The sequence below is a fragment of the Microcebus murinus genome, chromosome 2, assembly GCF_040939455.1.
Source record: "Microcebus murinus isolate Inina chromosome 2, M.murinus_Inina_mat1.0, whole genome shotgun sequence".
Lineage (NCBI taxonomy): Eukaryota > Metazoa > Chordata > Mammalia > Primates > Cheirogaleidae > Microcebus > Microcebus murinus.
In genome coordinates, this window is record NC_134105.1 from 122,112,470 (window position 1) to 122,132,296 (window position 19,827).

Here is a 19,827-nt window from a genome sequence, read left to right on the forward strand (position 1 = left end):
TGTCACGAGAGTCATATGATGTCTCACTTTAAGAAAACCTGATATGCAAATGTCTGACCTTAGGTGACGGAGAGGTTGGGAGGTTATTTTCATGCTTGCTTTAAATAACTACATCTGCAATACTGGATCACTGGATCATTGAGTATATATTTAACACTAAACACTTCTTCTTAGGGTAGTGTTGATTATGTAAGCCACACCTGATAAAAAAATGCCAAAGCAAATTTCTGAGGGAATCTCAAAATTATTTATTTGGAGGAGGAGAGGAAAAAACAGGAAATTGGTGTTGGTGCCACTAATCGGAGTTATCAGACAGAGTTCTCAGAAAGACCTTGGTAGGGATGGGGTGAGGCTGGAGAAGAGGGACTGAGGCGCCTGCTGTGGGGACACCATGTCTCTGTGTCTCTCCCAGGACTAGCAGGTGCTGGGTGCTAGGTCCTTGTCAAGACTAAAACATCTGACATGCTCTAGGCTCCCCAGGGTGTGTGACTTCATGCTGCATGACCTACCTTGTGCATTTGGGAATTTAGATCCTTTCTGTCGAGCTGCCGAATTCCAAGCACGTGAGTTCCTACTTTCGTTATGCTGGGAGATCAGCTTGCCAGGAAGAGGAGGCAGCTGTGCACTGCGGCTGCTGGAGAGCAGCCCACCTCCAGCCTCCTCCAGCCTGGACACCCACTGCGCAGCCCACGGCCCGTAACCATCGCACCCTGGTGTGCTGGGCCTGGGATTCCATAGTCCCAGGACCGGCAGAATGTACTGAATGTTCAGGAAATTCCATACTGCTTGCTCTCGAAGGTTATTCAAAATGGTTAAAATGACATCCCCCCCCCAAATTCCCATGTTTACAAATTACTCAGGAGGCTTCTCTCTCTCCCTGTGCCTCCCGCCACCTTCTCTCTCTTTCTTTTTTTTCTGTACGGGGATGACATAGACATAAGGGACAATTGTAGTACTTATTAAACTTCAGTTATTTATTTCCTCTTATGGGGGAAAATAATTCACAGTTGCTTAGATGTACTGCACAGTGGATAATGTCAAAGCAAAGCACTGGCCCTAGAGGACATGCCCAGGATGACAGGGGTGGCGGGTCTGAGGCGGTTCTCTGTTGTCCCTGATGCCCGCAGGCAATGCTGGAGCAAGGGGACAGCCAGCGTGGCGGGCAGAGCCGCTGGGCCAGCCTAGCCGCTGTTCCCACTGCGGAGAGTGAGTGGTGTAGACGGGGAGGGGCTTATTTTTATTAGAGGAAATGGGGTTTTTAGGGTGTCATGTGGCACATCTTTATTTGGGGGGATGCCCTTGGCAACCCCGCTACCCACCTCTCGTGGGTTCGACTCACGAGGGAATTGCTTGTTCCCACACGGGCGAGGGTGGGCCTTGACACAGGGATGTGGGGAGCGTAAGAGAGTCGCTGGCTCTCGAGGAGCATAAAATGCAGTGAAGAGATAGGCTGCCTCTGTTAAAATGATAGGAATGTGAGCAAGGAATAAGAACATTGAGTGCTTATTATGTGCTGAGCACTGTTTAATTCTCTTAAATGTGTGGATTAATTTAATTTTCTCCTTAACCCTGTAAATTAGGCACCATTATTATCTCTATTTTATGGATCGGGAAAACCAGGTATCGAGAATTGTTCGATGTTGTGGTGCTGTGAAGTTTGGTTGGTCTGTGGCTCTAGCTTCAAAGTCTGCTTTTTTGCCTAGAATAGTGTTAACCACCTTTCTGGTTCTCAGTTGACCGCTGTGCGACTCCCTTGGCTTATTTGTGGGTCTAGATCAAGGCCTTGGAGAGCCTGGGGGGCTGGGACTGGGGCAGGGTTGTCCTAGGAGGTCCTTGTGGGGCACCGAAAGCATGGGCTACTCTCTGGAAGGCACACTAGAGCTCCAGGTTTAGTGTCTGGGTAGCTCTCTCTCATCCCGAGGGGTGACATTTTCAGCAAGAAAATATAGTCATCCACTGCATAGTGACATTTTGGTCAATGACATATATGACAGTGGTCCCATAAGATTATAATACCATGTTTTAATGCATCTTTTCTATGTTTAGGCATGTTTGGATACACAGATACTTACCATAGTGATACAGTTGCCTACACTCTTCAGCACAGTAACATGCTGCACAGGTTTGAAGCTACGAGAGGCAGGTGACACCAGGCAGCCTAGGTGTGTAGGAGGCTGTATGGTCTAGGTCTGTGTAAGTACACTCTCAGATATTTGAAAAATGACAGAATTGCCTAATGATGCATTTCTCAGGACATATCCCAGTTGCTAAGTGACGCGTTACACCCAGCCAGTAGGTAATGAGAGCCTAAGGCCATGTTGTTTCTTCTTGCCGGGGCTAAGGAAGCTTCCTTAGGAAGGAAGCTCTTGCTGCCCCAGATTTATTTGTGGCCCGTGGTAGTGCTTGGCCTGGTTGCTCACAGCTGTGGGCTTTGCAGGGACCCAAGCCCTTTGCTCTCTATACTTTGCAAGCAATGCAAAATTCCTTTAATTAACCTCAAGCCCATATAGAAATGGAAATCATCAATTTGCTATTTACCTAATTTCTTTTTGTCCTTTCCTTATCATTATTATTCCAATTCTCTAACATCATCATTATAATTTTTTAACAAACAAATCTGATTAGGGTTACCACTTGCCATGTCCTACACTTAACATCCTTCAGTGGCTCCTCATTTGTCAACAAAAGTGTAAAGTCACATCTGCTTGACTATTACTTAGTGTCATTTGTGATCTGTTCCAACGAACATATTGGGTTTTAATGCCAATGCCCTATATACAGTATATATTTCATTCATTAATTTGCATATTCAACAAATATTTATTGAATGTCTAATATGTGCTGGGCTCCATTCTGGACACTGGAAGTACAGCAGCAAACAGACAAAAATGCTCTAATTAATAAGGTTACCTTTTTGAGTATTTGCTATACTTAAACTTTACCTATGAAAGTATGTAATCTTCAAATGGAGTTGATACTATCATTAGTTCCATTTTACAGATGAAGAGATTTAGAGAATTTGTTTAATTGTACAAATTTAAAAAGTCTTTTTCCTATAAATCTGCATGTATGAAATAAACATATATGTATTATTTTATACAATTTGGATCAAAGTATACATGTTGTTCTAGAACTTACCTTGTTTTCTAGTAAATAAATTATTAGTATTTTCCTATGTCTCTAAGTATAGGATATAGGGTAGTATTCTATTGTTTAGATGGACTATACTGTTTTCTACTATAAATATTGCTGTTGCTAATATCTGTTTATCCTTTTGAACATATCCTCTTAGATTGTTTCCTTAATGATGACTCCTAGATGTGAAATTACACAGTTGGAGGGTGTGAGTATTTTTGCAAATGGTTGCCAAATGGTTCTCCAGAATGGTTTACCAATTTTCTCTCCTCAGCAGTGCATGAGTTTGCCCTTTTCTCCACAAAGTCACCAAATCTAGAGACTATTATTGTCCTTACTCTTTGTCAACTTGAGAGACAAGAATTTTTATCGTGTTTTATTTTTCATTTTCTTGAGGTTGAACACTTAAAATTCTTGTTTCTTATTTTTTGAGTTTACCTATTAGTGTCTTTACACCCTTCTATGCTTTTTAAAAAATTGATCTTGCATAATATTATTGTGCAGGTTATATGCAAGTACAGAGAAGTATCCCAAATGGCACTAGGCAGACATGTCTATGGTGTGTGTGTGTGTGTGTGTGTGTGTGTGTGTGTTATAAGTGAGGTGAAAGTGGGAGTGGGAGAGATTTACTTGAGGATGTGAATTGTATTTAATCTACTAGATAGGTCTCTGTCCATTACCCAAGGCTGACAAAAGCCCATCCTCAAAAACACAGATCTTGATTTGCTCTGATTTGGAGTCCTGCTACTCAAAGTGTGGCCTGAGGCTCGACAGCATTGGCTTCACTTGGAAGTCTATTGGAATGCTTAATTTCAGGTGCTACTTCAGACCTGCCAAATCAGCATGTGCATTTATTCAGATCCCTGGTTTGTTCATATCTACAGTAAATCTGAGAAACTCTGGTCTAAAGATGGTCTTTCTGAAGGTCTGTGTACAATTTCGGCCTGAACTCCAGGTAGGTGGTGCTGATTTTAGGTAGGGTAGGAGATGGTGGTGCTTATGACTTAGCTCCCTGCACTCCCCTGCCCAGTCACTAGCAATAACAATTCTAAGGGTAGCTAGCATTTATTGACACTTCCAGGACCCATGCTAACTACTTTCTATGGGTGTCATAAATGGGCCACCTCTTTCGAGGTTGTCAACTCCTTTAGATTCTTACCCCCATCTCACCACTCTGTGTTTTCCTGCTCTCTCGGGCAATCACCAACCAAACTCTCTTCCCCCCCTGCAAATCTTCCTCATTGACTCCCACCCTGCACATGCAAAGGCAGTCCACGGAGAGCCAGGAAAATCCTCTGTCTTGATTTCTATTATCTTTGCATGCGAAAGCATGACTATAATGAGAAGTAGACTGTAAGGAGAGGTTGAAAAATTTGCCAGAAAGATGCTAGTGAAACTCTCCCACTCTGTGCTCTTATTTATAAAAGCTTGGAGTTATAGACAAAAACTAAACCTGATTCTGTCTTGAAGGAAAGTTATCTAGAACAACTGAAAAACACCACCCTGGGCTTCTTTTTTCACTTTCTCCACTCTTCCTGCTCACATGGTCCTGCTCTCTGCCACGATCGCCTGGTCTTTGATGGATGGCTTTTCCCCCTCTCCCACTTAGTTCTTTTTATCCTCCCCCCCCAGCCGTGCTCTCTCTGGGGGGTCAGGGTGTGGGATAAGTAGTTCTGCAGAAGGCAGCACATACATGTGTGGGGTGGCCACCAGCACAAGATCCTGAGAAAAGACCTTGCCTTGAAGCAGGTTGATTTATGGCCATGACCTAACCTGGCCCTGTTTTTTGCTCATTTTTCTCATAAAATATTGCACCACATAGCATGGCATGTTTTTTTAGTTACCAAAGTTGATGACACTGTGTGACTCCTCTGTTTTGTTGAATATAGCCTCACCTTCCTGGAAGTCGATGGGGCTTCTTGGAGAAGCCAGACTCTTCTGACTTTCATCCTCCCAGAGGTGCAGAGCAGAGCTCTGCCATGGGGATTTCTTGGAAGTGAGCTTCCATGGCTGTTCCTGTGCCAAGAGCAGCATTTGTGCCTGGACCTTATCTTCACAGTCTGCCACCTTGGCTTATTATTAAATAATCTTCTCTGTGAGACTCAGCCATGCATAGATGTTCCCTCCAAAATGGGGCTTTGTCCAAGGAAAACTCTCAATAAGTTTTATCACATGTGCTGAAATCCAACATTGTAGGATCTAGGAGGAAGCAGCTTATTGTGTGATGGCTGAGGAAAAGAACATCTAACGTCACAGGGAAAGTCACCCACATGTAGTTGTATGGTGAGGAGAATGCTTGGTCCCCCTTAAATCATTCCTGTAAGTCAGATGCAACTGCAGTGTTATTGTGGTCCCCCAAGACCACAATATGGAGGAATTTTTCCACAATATGGTGGAAAAATGTTCTTTCTCTGGGTCAAGACTCTCATGACTCAATTTGACTTCAGGAGCAGAGTGGGTACAATGCAGGAACTGAAATCCATCTTTTATTGGTCCTGTAGGAAACTCACAGATGTCTAAGGTAAGCTCTTGTCATCAAGGAACTCTCAAATTGTGTGGTCGAATAAAAAAATGGCAGTAGTACAAGACTCATAAAATCACTTTGACTAGAGCAGTCAAGGAAGACTTAATAGATAAGATGAAACTTAAGGTTTAGTTTTTAAGAGCATACGCATAGAAGGGAGGCATTTCAGACAAAGGAAGAGACATGCTTTCATGGATAGGGCTGAGTCTGTACTCAGAATGTTGGTATCAGGAAAGTGACAAGTTGACGGGAAAGGAGGATTTTAATTGGGGAGGTACAAGAGAATGAAGTCTTAGTACATCTTTCCCAGCATTGGGCCTACATAGCCTCTCAGAAAGGGATATTTTTGGGTTTTCCATTTATTTGAATACTATGACATAAGTTGGCATAATGTTCCCAAAATACAGATACTCCTTTGCTCTGAGGAAGAAAAAGGTATGAAATGGTACTTTTACCCTTTTATCATTGCCATAAAGTAAGAATGCTAAGAACAGGTGATTTCTGGCAGTTCTCAGATGACATTTTTCTCATGTTTTTATTGAATTTCATAACTTCGGGGTGGACGATAATTTTCTTCCTCATTATGGTGCCTGGAGCACTGTTGAAGCATGACTCCCTCCGTCTGGTCTTGTGGTCAGGGGGCTCCATTCTGTCAAAGCTGATGCCAGTGTGGAGAGGAGAGCTTCCTGTAGAGAAGGGGTGAATAATCAGAGCAGTTGACCGGAGCAGGTGAGAGGTGGGAGCATCTCATAGCTGGGTCATCTCACTTCTCTTTTTGATTACATTCTCTTCAAATACAGATTCCTACCTTGCCAGGTGCACACCCAGTAGGGAACCCAAGAGAAAAGAGGAAGTGGAGGTGGAAGCCACTGGGTTGGAAGCAACTTTTCAGTCGCATGCTATTCCCATTAGCTGTCCCCACCTTTGCCTCAGGTTTTCTAGAATTGCTTACTAAGTGCTATGTGTCACAGAAAACACCCAGAAATTTTACCAAATGTTCAGCAAGGCAGCCTGTCAGTTTAGGCACTGGCCAGCAGAGGACATAAACAGCGGGGCCAGCTACTCTGTTCTCACTTCCAAACTACTTCCAGGTGTGGATATGAGACTGTACATTTGTTGAGAGTCTGCAAGTAGTGGTCTCCAAATTTGTTAATGCCATGCTCACCAGCCCATGTCACTCTTTCCCCAAAACAACAGCTAACAACTTATTTATTAGTATTTGAAATATTTCATGTAGCAGAATGAGCATGGGCTTTTTGGTTGAGTAGACCTATTTTTGATCTGTTTCTGGCACTTGCTAGATGTGAGACTGTGGATGACGTGCTCAGCTTCTCTAATTCTCAGTTTTCCAGTCTGTAAGCAAGGACAATAAAATTCAGCTCATACATTTTTGATAGAGTTTAATAGGGTGGTATGTGTTGAGCGTCTGGAGCATAGTAGACGTTTATGATAAAATTTGTTTTTAATGTATTTTTTAAATTGGCACACAGTAATTATACATTTCTATGGGGTACATAGTGACATTCTGATTTATACAATGTATAGTGATCCAATCAGGCTAATGAACATATCCATTATCTCAAACAACTATCATTCGTTTGTATTAGGAACATTCAATATCCTCTGTCCTGGCTATTTGAAGATACAGATTATTGTTAACTATAGTCATATCACAGTGCAATAGAGCACTCGAACGTTTTCCCCCTTTGTAGCTATAATTTTGTATCCTTAACAAATCCCTTCCTATTACCCACTTCCTGCTACCATTCCCATCCTCTATAAACCTCCATTCTACTTTTTGATTCTATGAGATCAAAGTTTTTTAGCTTCCATATATGAGTGAGAATATGAAATATTTAACTTTCTGTTTCTGTCTTATTTCACTTAACACAATGTCCTCCAGTTCTATCCATGTCGAATGACAGGATTTCATATTATTATAGCCAAATAGTATTCCGTTATGTATAGGTACCACATTTTCTTTATCCATTCATCTTTTGTGGGATACTTGGGTTGTTACCATATCTTGGTTATTGTGAATATATTGTTCAGTAAACATGGGAATGCAGTTATCTCTTTGACATAGTGATTTTCTCTTTTGAATAAATGCCCAGGAGTGGGGTGACTGAATCATGTGGTCTATTTGTAGTCTTTTGATGAAATTCCATACTGATCTTCAAGTGGTATATGAATTTACATTCATACCAACAATGTATGAGTTCCTTTATCTCTGCATCCTCACTAGTGTTTGTTATCTTTTGTCTTTTTGATATTAGCCAGCCTAACTGGGATGAGATGATATATCATTGTGGTTTTGATTTGCATTTCCTGATGATTAGTGATGACCAGCATTTTTTCATATATGTTTTTGGTCATTTGTATGTTTACTTTTGAGAACTGTCTGTTCAGATCATTGGACCATTTTTTAATTGGATTGTTTTTTTTATTTTGCTGGTGAGATGTTTGAGTTCCTTGTATATTCTAGATATTAATCCACTGTCAGATGAATAGTTTTCAAATATTTTTTCCCATTCTGTAGGATGTCTTTTTGCTCTCGTGATTGTTTCCTTTGTTGTGCACAAGTTTTTTAGTTTGATGGAATCTCATTTGTTTATTTTTGCTTTTATATAATGTGCCTTTGAGGTCTTATTCATAAAATCATTTCCTGGACCAACATCCTTAAGCATTTACCCCTTGTTTCCTTCAGTAGTTTCATAGTTTTAGATTTTACATTTATATTTTTAATCCATTTTGAGTTGATTTTTGTATAGCGTAAGAAGTGGTTGGTTTATTTTTATTATTTTGCATATGGATATCCAGTTTTCCCAGAACCATTTATTGATGATATTGTTCCTTACTCAATGAATATTCTTGGCACTTTTGTGGAAAATCAGTTGAATGTAGATACCATGCTGTTTTGGTTACCATAACTTTGTAGTGTATTTTGAAGTCTGGTAATGTGTTTTGTTCTTTTTGCTCAGGATTACTTTGGCTTTTCAGAGTCTTTTGTGGTTCCATGTGAATTTTAGGATTGTTTTTTCTATTTCTATGAAGAAAGCCATTGCTATATTCATAGAGATTGTATTGAATATATAGATTGTTTTTGGTAATATAGTCCTTTTTACAATATTAATTCTTCCAATCCATTAACATGAGATGTCTTTCCTTTTTTGTGTGTATATTTTTTAATTTCTTTCAACAATGTTCTAAGATTTTCTTTATAGAGATCTTTCACGTCCTTGGCTAAATTTATTCATAGGTATTTTTTTTAAGTTATTGTAAATTAGATTGCTTTCTTGATTTATTTTTCAGATTGATTACTGTCAGCATATAAAAATGCTACTGATTTTTGTATGTTGATTTTGTATCCCGCAACTTTCTGAATTTGTTCAGTAGTTCTGAGAAGTTTTTTGGCAGAGGTTTTAGGTTTTGCTACAAGTAAGATTGTGTCATCTATAAACATGGACAATTTGACTTCCTCCTTTCCAGTGTGGATGCCTTTTATTTCTTTGTCTTATCTAATTGCTCTGGCTAGAACTTTCAATACTATGTTGGATAAGAGTGGTGAAAGTGGGAATCCTTTTCTTGTTCTAGTTCTTAGGAGAAAACCTTTCCACTGTTAAGCTTTTCCCTGTTAAATATGATATTAGTTACGGATTTGTCATATATGACATTTACTGTGTTGAGGTACTATCGTTCTATACCTAATTTATTGAGAGCTTTTATCATGTAGTGGTGTTGAATTTTATCAAATGCTTTTTCAGCATCTATTGAGATGATCATATGATTTTTGCCCTTATTCTGTTGATGTGTACCACATTTATTGATTTGAGTATGTGAAACTATCCTTGCATTCCTGGGATAAATCTCACTTGATCATGATGTATGATCTTTTTAATGTACTGTTTGGATTTGGTTTGCTAGTATTTTGTTGAAGATTTTTTGCATCTATGTTCATTAGGGATATTGGTCAGTAGTTTTCTTGTTATGTTGTATCATTCTCTGGTTTTGGTATCAGAGTTATGCTGGCCTCAAAGTTTGGAAAAATGCCCTCCCCTTAAATTTTTTAGAATAGTTTGAAAATAACTAAGTATTGGCTCTTCTTTAAAAGTTCAATATAATTCAGCAGGGAAGCAATCTTGCCTTGGGCTTTTCTTTGTTGGAAGACTTATTATTACTCATTCAGTCTTGTTATTCATTATTGATCTGTTTAGGTTTCCTATTTATTATTGGTTCAATGTTGGTAGGTTGTATGTGTTCAGGAACTTATCCATTTCCTCCAGGCTTTTGAATTTATTGAAGTATATAGTTATTCATAACAGTCTCTAAGGATTCTTTGTATTTTTGTGGTATCAATTTTGGTGACTACTTTCTCATTTCTCATTTTTAAAAAATTTATTTGGATGTTCTCTTTTTTTTCTTAGTCTAGCTAATGGTTTTTCAATTTTGTTTACCTTTTCAAAAATAGACCTTTTTTGTTTCACTGATATTTTGTATTATATTTTAAATTTCAAATAATTTTTTCTGCTCTGATCTTTATTATTTATCTTGCTCTATTAATTTTGGTTTTGGTTTGTTCTTGCTTTTGTAATTCCTTAAAGTATATTGTTAGGTTGTTGATTTAAAATCTTTCTAGTTTTTTGATGTAGGTGTTTATTGCTATAATCTTATCTACTGTTGCTTTCTCTGTGTCTTGAAGGTTTTGTTATGTTGTGTTTCTATTTTTATTTCTTCAAGGAATTTTAAATTTCCTTTTTAATTTCTTCTTCACCATTGGTTGTTCAGCACCATGTAATTTAATTTTCGCATGTTTGTATAGTTTCAAATATTCCTCTTGCTATTGATTTCTAAACTTCATTCCATTCTGGTCAGAGAAGATACTTGATATGATTTCAATTTAAAAAATTTTTTTGAGATTTGTTTTTTGTGTCCTAACATATCAATCCTGGAGACTGTTCTATGTGCTCATGAAAAGAATGTATATTCTTCAGCTTGGATAAAATGTTGTGTACATAGCTGTGAGGTCCATATGGTCTGCAGTTCAACTTAAATCTGATGTGTGTTTATTGATATTTTTATCTAGATGATCTGTCTAATACTGATAGTGGGATGTTGAAGTCCCCAACTATTATTGTATCAGGAGCTATCTCTCTCTTTAGATTTAATAATACTTGCTTTGTATATCTCAGTGGTCCAGCATTGGGTGCATATATATTTATAAATATTACATCTTCTTGTTGAATTGATCCCTTTTGTAGTAAATAGTGCCCTTTTTTGTCTCTTTTTACAGTTTTGATTGATGTAAGTATAGCCACTTCTGCTTGCTTTTGGTTTCCTTTTGTGTGGACTATCTTTTTTCATCCCTTCACGTTCAGTCTATGTGTGTTTTTACAAGTGAAGTGAGTTTCTTGTAGGCACCATATAGTTGGGTCTTAGTCTATTTCCAATTCATTTGGCCAGTCTATATCTTTTAATTGAGGAATTTAATTTGTTTACATTCAAATTTATTATTGATCAGTGAGGACTTACTCCTGTCATTTTATTAATTGTTTTCTGGTTGTTTTGTATATCCTTTGTTCCTTACTTCTTCTCATACTATTTACTTTTGCTGTTTGGTGATGCTTTTTTTCTCTGTCATGATAAGGTCTGATTCCTTTCTTTTTCCTCTATTAGTTTTATAATTTTGTGTGTTTTCATGACAACAATTACCGTCTTTTTGCTTTCAAATTTAAGATACCCTTAGCCATTTTCTGTAGGATCTATCTAGTGGTGATGAATTCCCTTAGCTTTTGCTTGTCTGAGAAAGACTTTATTTCTCCTTCATTTCTAAAAGATAGCTTTGCTGGGTAGAGTATTCTTGGTTAGCAGCTTTTTATCTTTCAGTGCAGTGAATATATCATCCCCTTCTCTCCTGGCTTATAAGGTTTTTGCTGAGAAATATGTTATTATTCTAATGGGGATTACTTCATATGTGACTTTATGCTTTTCTCTTGCTGTTTTTAGAATTTTTTCTTTGTGTTTAACTTACACCAACAATTTGACTATGATGTGCCCTGAATAAAACCTGTTTGGATTGAATCAATTTGGGGACTTTTTGGCTTCCTGTATCTGGATATCCATCTCTCTTCCAAGTCTTGGGAAGTTTTCTGCTATTATTTCATCAAATAATTTTCTACACCTTTTCCCTTCTCTTCCTTTTCTGGAATTCCCATAATGTGAATATTTCTTTACTTAATGGTGTCCCATAAGTCCCATAGGCTTTTTTTGATTCTTTTGTCTGCCTGAGTTATTTGAAAAGACCTGTTTCAAGTTTAGAAATTTCTTCTACTTGGTCTAGTCTGTTGTTGAAGTTCTCAGCTGTATGTTTTATTTCATTCATTGAATTCTTCATCTTTGAGATTTCTGTTTGCTTTTTTATAATATATATGTCTGTTGAATTTCTCTTTCAAATCATGAATTGTTTCCTGATTTTGTTGAATTGTCTATCTGTATTCTGTTGCATCTTACTGAGTTTCCTTAAGATTATTAGTTTGAATTTTTCTTAATATTTTGTATATTTACTTATAATTGGGGTCTGTTATGGGAGAATTATTGTGTTCTTTTAAAGGGGTCATGTTTTCTTGCTTTTTCATGTTTGATGTGTCTTTGTGTCAATGTCTATACATCTGGTGGAAAAGTCACCTCTTCCAATTTTATAGAGTAGGTTTTATAGGAAAGGACTTATTCCTATAGATGGGTCTTAGGGTATTTGGTGGGAGGTTCTCAGTTTTGTTCTAGATGGACACAGTAGTGTAGTTTCCATGGAGTTCCTTCAGCTGTAAGTCATGCTACTGATTTTTCTAAGTGTCTCAGTGGCTTAGGCTGGAAGAATTTGTGGCAGTGGTGGTGCAGCTTTGCCAGGGATGGGCTTGTCTGGCTGTTTCTCAGGCCAGGGGTACATGCATACACAAGATGGGTTAACCAAATTAGGGGGTGGCTCTCTGGGGTTGGGGCCATGGAGCTGTTACTCTGGCCAGGGGCATGGGTGTGCAGCTGCTTGGCCAGTTCAGGAGTATGTCTGCCTGGGCTGGGACTGTTGGGCTCTTTCTTTGCCCCAGGGTACAAATGTGCAGCTGCTTGGCCAGCCTGAGGTAGGTCTTCCAGGGGCAAGCTTATGGCCTCTGGTGTAGGTCACAGTCACTTGACCAGTCCAGGTGTGTGTCCACTGGGGGAAGGCCTGCCAGGCTGTTTCTCAGACCTTGAGCGTGGGAAAGGGCATGACTGCTGGAGGTGGGACTGCCCATAGTAGACCTTAAATAAAAGGTCATTCAAGTCTCTTTATTTCTTCTTGGCATAAGTAGCAGATATCCTGTGTGTAAAGAAAAAACTTGAGAAATGGAAAGAAGCAGGATTACTCCTCTAGAGGGGCCACATTTAAAATCTTTCCCCATTAACCAGTTATTTATAACTCTAGTATGTTCACTGCTTTATTAGAATTTTTCATAATCACTCAGGGAGACTATATTCCAGTTTGTAAGAAAGCCTTTCTCCTTGAGGATATTTGACTCTATCAATTTCAAATGCTGATAATTAGTGATAGTAGAGAACCGAATGCAAACCATGTTTTCTGAAACACACGTTTCAGAAGACACACACAGTTTATTGCTCTATTAAGACACCCATGGTATCTAAACACAATTTTGAAGTTGAGAGCAGGAATATAAAGACCAAGGTATCCTTCTTCAATTTACTTTTCTTTCTTTCAAAACTCTGATTAAATATAATATAAGGTAAGATGTTTGACCAATTTTAAATTTAATAAATACTGATATATATCAGAAGCCAGTTATAAGAAGGAGCTGCTGAAGTGATTCTTAAAATTTTAAAATGATGTGGTCCAAATGTTTGGCTTCCACACCACCACCATCTTTTGAGTTACATCATTTGATCTGATTTTTCTAACTCATGGACTGTCATAGTTCAGTTTGGTGTTGAGTGATTTCATAAATCATCTTAATGTTCTTGTCCCTCTGTTCTCTCCAAAAATGTGGCTTTGATGAATAAACAACAGTTATAACGTGTTTGCTTCTATCACATGTACATCCAAAGTTATAAAATCTTAATGTTGCACAAGCTCAGAGTTTCACCATGTATATTGTGTTGGCTTAGACTATATTGGTTTTGTCAGCCTTTGCGCTGCTAGACTAAGAAGAAAAAGAAGGCTCCTAAATGTGGGGATTCTATAATTTTGCTTTTGAAACAAGTCTGTCTTACTCTTGCTTAATGGGGTCAAGAAAGAGGGGCTGGGATCCCTCCTGAGTGTGTGGGGAGCTATGCAGGTTGCTCTATGATCTCAGCTTGCAGTTAAAGGCGCAGAAGAGTAGATCTTGGATGGACAGATTTTATTTCACAGGTACAATTGGCTTCTGGGTCCTCAGGTAGAAATCTTAAGGTGGAAAACTAAAAATGGAGGCAATATCTATGCCTTTTAAACTATAAAATATAAGATTATCAACAAAGCAGCCACATCTAATTTAATAGAGGGAAAGCGAAACACTTGGCAGTTGGACTCACTTTCCTTCTTAGTCTTCGCAGTGCTGGAATTGGCGCAGACTGCTTCGCCAGAGCCAACTGCACCTGTCTCTTCCCAAACCCATGTTTAGTGACATCATATTGGTAGCTTGAAATTGGCCATTGTGGGAGTAATTTACACCACAGAAATTGACAAATGTACCAAATAAGGGCTTGGATTTATTTTCTCCAGAGGACCAATTGTTAAATATTTACCAGCATATCGCCGGTTTTATGTCTGATCTGTTCTTCTCTTTGATCCCTCAGCATGAAACTCCTTATCATCATAGCTAATGTTTATGAATCACTTTGTGAGTTTGGCACTGTGCTAAAATCCTTCACATGTGTTTTCTTGTTTACTTCAAACAACAACATCATGAGGTAGTTCTTGTGACCTCAGCTTGTGGTTGAAGGATGCTGAAGATGCACAGATTTTATTTCATAGGTACAACTTGCAGATGAGGACACTGGACCTCAGCAAGGTGATAAAATTTTTCTGAGGTCGCATAGAATGTAAGTTGTAGACTGGGGACTGAGATTTCTGGCTGTCTCATGCTTGTAACCACCATGTACTCTGGTCTTCACAGCATAGGTGTGATAGAAAACTGTTCTAGACCCGGAAGCATGATGTCTTGGTTCTAGTGCACTCTCTGCATACATCCTGACACCTGATCTCTCAGAGCCTCAGTGTCTTTGTCTATAAAATGAGGCCAGTGATCACACTCCAGCCTAGCTCACAAGATATTGTTACCACTTAAATAATAGTATATGCAAGAATAATTTGGAAATTTGAAGTACTATATGAATGGGAGATAATATTACATGCTGAGAAATGAAGAAAAAGACAGTCACAAAAAAATCCCACTTTAGAAGATTCAGCTGAAGTGGGTATTTTAAATAAATGCAAATTCTAAGAAATTTTACAATTAACATTTCCAGGTAAACTGACAGGACCTTTGGCTTGGCAATGTCTGAATTTATCTTTTGAAATTCTTTGGCTTTGAATATCCCTAGCCTTCTAAGACAGTCTGACTGATAATCAAGGTAGTCCCAGTTTCATGGGCAGATTGGAATGGTGGATGCCTTTTAAGAATCAAATTATTATTATCATTGTTATTTTTGAGACAGAGTCTCACTTTGTTGCCCGGGCTAGAGTGAGTGCCATGGCAATCATCATAGCTCACTGCAACCTCAAACCTTTGGGCTCAAGTGATCCTCCTACCTCAGTCCCCCAAGTAGCTGGGACCACAGGTTTGAGCCACCACACCTGGCTAATTTTTTGTTTCTATTTTTAGTTGACTGGCTATTTTTTTTTTTCTATTTTTAGTAGTATCCATCAGACTGTCAGGCTAGGGAGATTCAAATGGGAACTGCAAGTGAAATGCGGTTATCTAAGCATCAAGTGAGGTTTTTTGTATGCTGCTTGGACATCTTAATAAATTAGAGAGCACAGAACTATAACTTTGGTAATCATTCAAAAAAAATAATTCTACTTACTTGCTACATCTCCCAAGTAAAATAGATTATTTTGGTGCTCTTTTCCAATAAGTCCTTTTTGATATAATTCCTAAAATTTATATTAATCAGAACTAGACGAGTGTAATAAGAAAATTCCATCTTCCATGTAGTGTCTCAAGAAGTTAGAAATACTATTTTAGACACACTATCAATAATTTAAAGCTTCCTATGAGACAAGTAAGTAGAAACAATTATTTTATCAATGAACAGACTGGAAGTTCTAAGGACAGTAAAGTGTTTAAAATTGCAACTAGATGCCTACCAGGTAATCAAGTTAATTATCTGGTAATTTATGTGTCAAGACTAATAATTTATACTCCAACTCACATACATACATATGTATATGAAACAAATATAAAATAGTCTCCCAATTCTTTCTCTTAAAAACCAGCAGATAGCTGACAGATTAGTAACTCCATTGTCTGAAACTGATATTAAATACTACAGCATATTTGTTCATAAGTTAGATGGACATAATTAAGGCTAATCTGTACTTACTAAAATAAGTGAACCAAGGAGAAAATATGAATCAGGGAACTTAGTATTAATCTCACTAGATTTGTCTACTTTTTTGAAAATATACACAATACAAGAGTGTTTAAGGTAGTATTTCTTAACCTCCTTTAGCAGACAGATCTCAGCATAAAAAAAAATAATAAAATAAAACTGGAACATCCCCACTGTGTCGTAGTGTTATAGCTAGTCATCACCAGTAATTCAAAAAATAGTGATTAGAATTACTGGGTTGGGGAGAAGCTGTTTTTATTAAAAACTACTTTAATTTTTAAAATTATAAGCTAGTAACTTTTTCTAGAGACAGAAGAGAAGATATACTATTATTTATGAAAACATATCTACTTTTAAAACACTTGCCTACCATCAGAATGAGAGGTCTCATGACATAAATTTAGACTCTCAATAGAGAAATATTATCGTATGCATTATACAGGAAGTCAGGCAGAAAAAAAAAATCTTGTTTAACAGGCTGGGAGAGAATGACTCTTGATAATAACCCAGGGATAGGATCCAAAGACTAGCAGATTCCTCATCATTTATTCACCAGTGCAAGCAATATTTATGAAGCATTTCCTATGTGAATGTGCTGCCTCCATGTGATTTACAAGCAGGAGCTGCTCCTGAGACTGCGTACACTAGAGGAGGCGCTCAGAAGGAGATGGGGGTGACTGAAGATGGGTTCTGGGGCCATTCAAGGCCTCCAGACTGCCTCAGGGCTCCCTTTCATCTGCAGTTGTGCCACGTCCACCCTGCTGCCCCTTCCTGCCGCCAGCTCACTGATGCCCTTCCACAGGTGTTACCTCCTCTGTTTATTCCACTGGGTGTAGTAGTCCTGTGCCTCTGAGAGCAAGGTGCTGAGGGAGCCCACGGCAGGACCTTCATTTATCTGAAGAGTTCTGTACTGCGGTGGGCATCGCTGGGTACAGAACAGTCACTCTCATAACTGACTTGCCAGGTTTCAGGCAGAACCGTGGGACGATGCCATTTCGCTCACCCTGGGAAACAGTGTCCTCTGTGGATGGGTGTCCTTGCTAGGGAGAGGTCCCAGAGGGGATGGTGGGCTAGGAGCGATGTCTGGGATATTGCAATTTCTCTAAGGGGCTCCCTGGTTCACCAACTCCTTGTTTTCCTAATGATAATCATCGTTTTAACGTTCTGTAGATCAAAATGACCTTTGAGAGAGCAGGAGATTGCAATCGTCTGGAGAAACTATGACTACCCTGATGATTTGCAAGGAAATCAAGGAGCCGGAATGAGTGGGGAAAGGCACGGCCTCAGAGCCAGTTAGCATGAGGGAAGCTGAGCACGAAGCACTGAGGGTGATTGTCATGTGCAGTGGGTATCTGCTTTCCAGCTTCCGTTCTGGTTGTGTAGAAATAGCAGAATGAGTTGAATTGGGTAGAATCTCAAATCAGATTCCTTTTGGGGGTAGCCGTTGTTGGAATGGTCTGATACGGGGGTCTACACAGGCATCTAAGTGGGGACTAGGTATCACTTATTTTGTCCCTAATAAAGGCCTACATTCTTGCTATTGACATGGGTTTTCTTCTCCCTTTCTCCACTCCCTTTTGTATCTGGTATTTTTCCCTTGATTCTTCCGTCTTTCCCAGGTGTGTTTGACAACTGCTCCCACACTGTCAGTGACAAGGGCTGGGCCCTGGGGATCCGCTCAGGGACGGATAAGGGAAGGCGAGATGCCCGATTCTTCTTCTCCCTGCGCACCGACCGTATGAAGAAAGCCACCGTCGTGGTTTCCCACAGGCGCTACCAACCGGGCGTGTGGACGCACGTGGCAGCCACGTACGACGGACGGCGCATGGCCCTGTACGTGGACGGCACCCAGGTGGCTAGTAGCCCGGACCAGTCTGGGCCCCTGAACAGCCCCTTCATGGCGTCCTGCCGCTCTCTGCTCCTGGGCGGCGACAGCTCGGAGCGCGGGCACCATTTCCGCGGACACGTGGGCACGCTGGCCGTGTGGTCGGCCGCGCTCCCGCAGGGCCACCTGCAGCACAGCCCGCAGCGTGCCGACGGGGCGGAGCAGCTGAGCGCCCTGGTGCTGGCCGCCAGCTTCGAGCCCCTGGAAGAACAGTGGGCTCCTTTCAGAGAAGGGACGTTCCCGCGGCTCGAGGTTCTCCAGGGCTCCGGGCCAGAGCCCGAGGTTCTGTCGCCTCTGCAGCCCCCTCCCTGCGGACAAACGGCTTGCGACAACGTGGAGCTGATCTCGCAGTACAACGGCCACTGGCCGCTGCGCGGGGAGAAGGTGCTACGCTACCAGGTGGTGAACGTGTGCGACGACGAGGGCCGGGACCCCACGGTGAGCGAGGAGCAGGTGCGCCGGCAGCACGCCGCCCTGAACGAGGCCTTCGCGCGCTACAACATCAGCTGGCGGCTGAGCGTCCGCCGGGTGCACAACTCCACCCTGCGCCGCCGCGTCGTGCTCGTCAACTGCGAGCCCGGCAAGGTCGGCAACGACCACTGTGACCCCGAGTGCGAGCACCCGCTCACCGGCTACGACGGGGGCGACTGCCGGCTGCAGGCCCGCTGCTACTCCTGGAACCGCAGGGACGGCGTCTGCCACGCCGAGTGCAACAACATGCTGAACGACTTCGACGACGGGGACTGCTGCGACCCTGCGGTGGCCGACGTGCGCAAGACCTGCTTCGACCCTGACTCGCCCAGGAGGTAAGCAGCTGGGCTTCGGGGTGTTCTGCGCGTGGGTGCATTTCTAACAGCGTTTATCCTTGGGGCTTCTGGAGGTCCATGCAGTTTCAAAACAAAACATTTATCCACCTCATCAGACATTATCGAGCTTTTGTGAAGTGCTGTTACGTTAGGTGATCAGGGACGCAGATAGCTAACCGAGACAAGGACAGCCATCCCAGAACTCCCCGTCTGTGGAGTAGACAAGTGGGCACACAGTGCGAAGTGGGCCTGAAGACATGGCACCAGGGACTCCAGGCGCGGGGAAGCTAAACAGCTTACTCTACGACGGAGACCAGGCGCCTTCATGGAGGACAAGCAGGGTACCCAGGGAGAGAAACCGGTCACTCATACACAGCCATTCTTCCTGTAGTCCTAGGTCTCAGCTGAGTAATGCAGATCCACGCAGAGGTCTCGTGTCTGCTTAGTCTCTGCTGCAGCTTGAGCAGTTCAGCAGTTTCATAAAGACATGACAAGCCACATCTAGCCACAAGTATTTTAGGCAACTGGGGTCTTGCACTGTTGCCCCGTTGAATTCCATTCTCCTGTGGCATGCAGGAAGATCTTTTGAAAGAGGTAAATCAGATCCTATCATTCCCCTTCTTAAGATCCTATCATTTTCCTCATTTCCCCCACTGCGACTGGAATAAAATCTAAACTCCCTGCCTGGCCCACAGGCTCTGCTGCAGTCCAGCCCCTGCCTGCCTCTCCAGCTTCCTCCTCCAACCACCTGCCCCATTCACCCACCTGCGCACGCTCCCTGACAGAGCAAGCTTGGTCCTGCCCCCAGGCTTTGTGCTGCTTATTCCATCTTCCTGGAACCCTCTTTTCCTTGATCTTCCCTTGGTGGGTTCCCTCTCATCATTCAAATATCTACTTGATTA

General features: G+C 40.9%; 1 protein-coding gene across 2 annotated transcripts in view; it reads left to right on the forward strand.

Moving 5' to 3' along the window:
- The window catches only part of PAPPA2 (pappalysin 2), a 311,166-nt gene that overhangs the window by 15,963 nt on the left and 275,376 nt on the right, over positions 1-19,827 (forward strand). For both annotated transcript variants that reach the window (XM_012765039.2, XM_012765040.2), the window contains exon 2: positions 17,854-18,925. In XM_012765039.2, the coding sequence (XP_012620493.2) occupies positions 17,854-18,925 (1,072 nt within the window). The remainder of the gene's footprint in view (positions 1-17,853; positions 18,926-19,827) is intronic.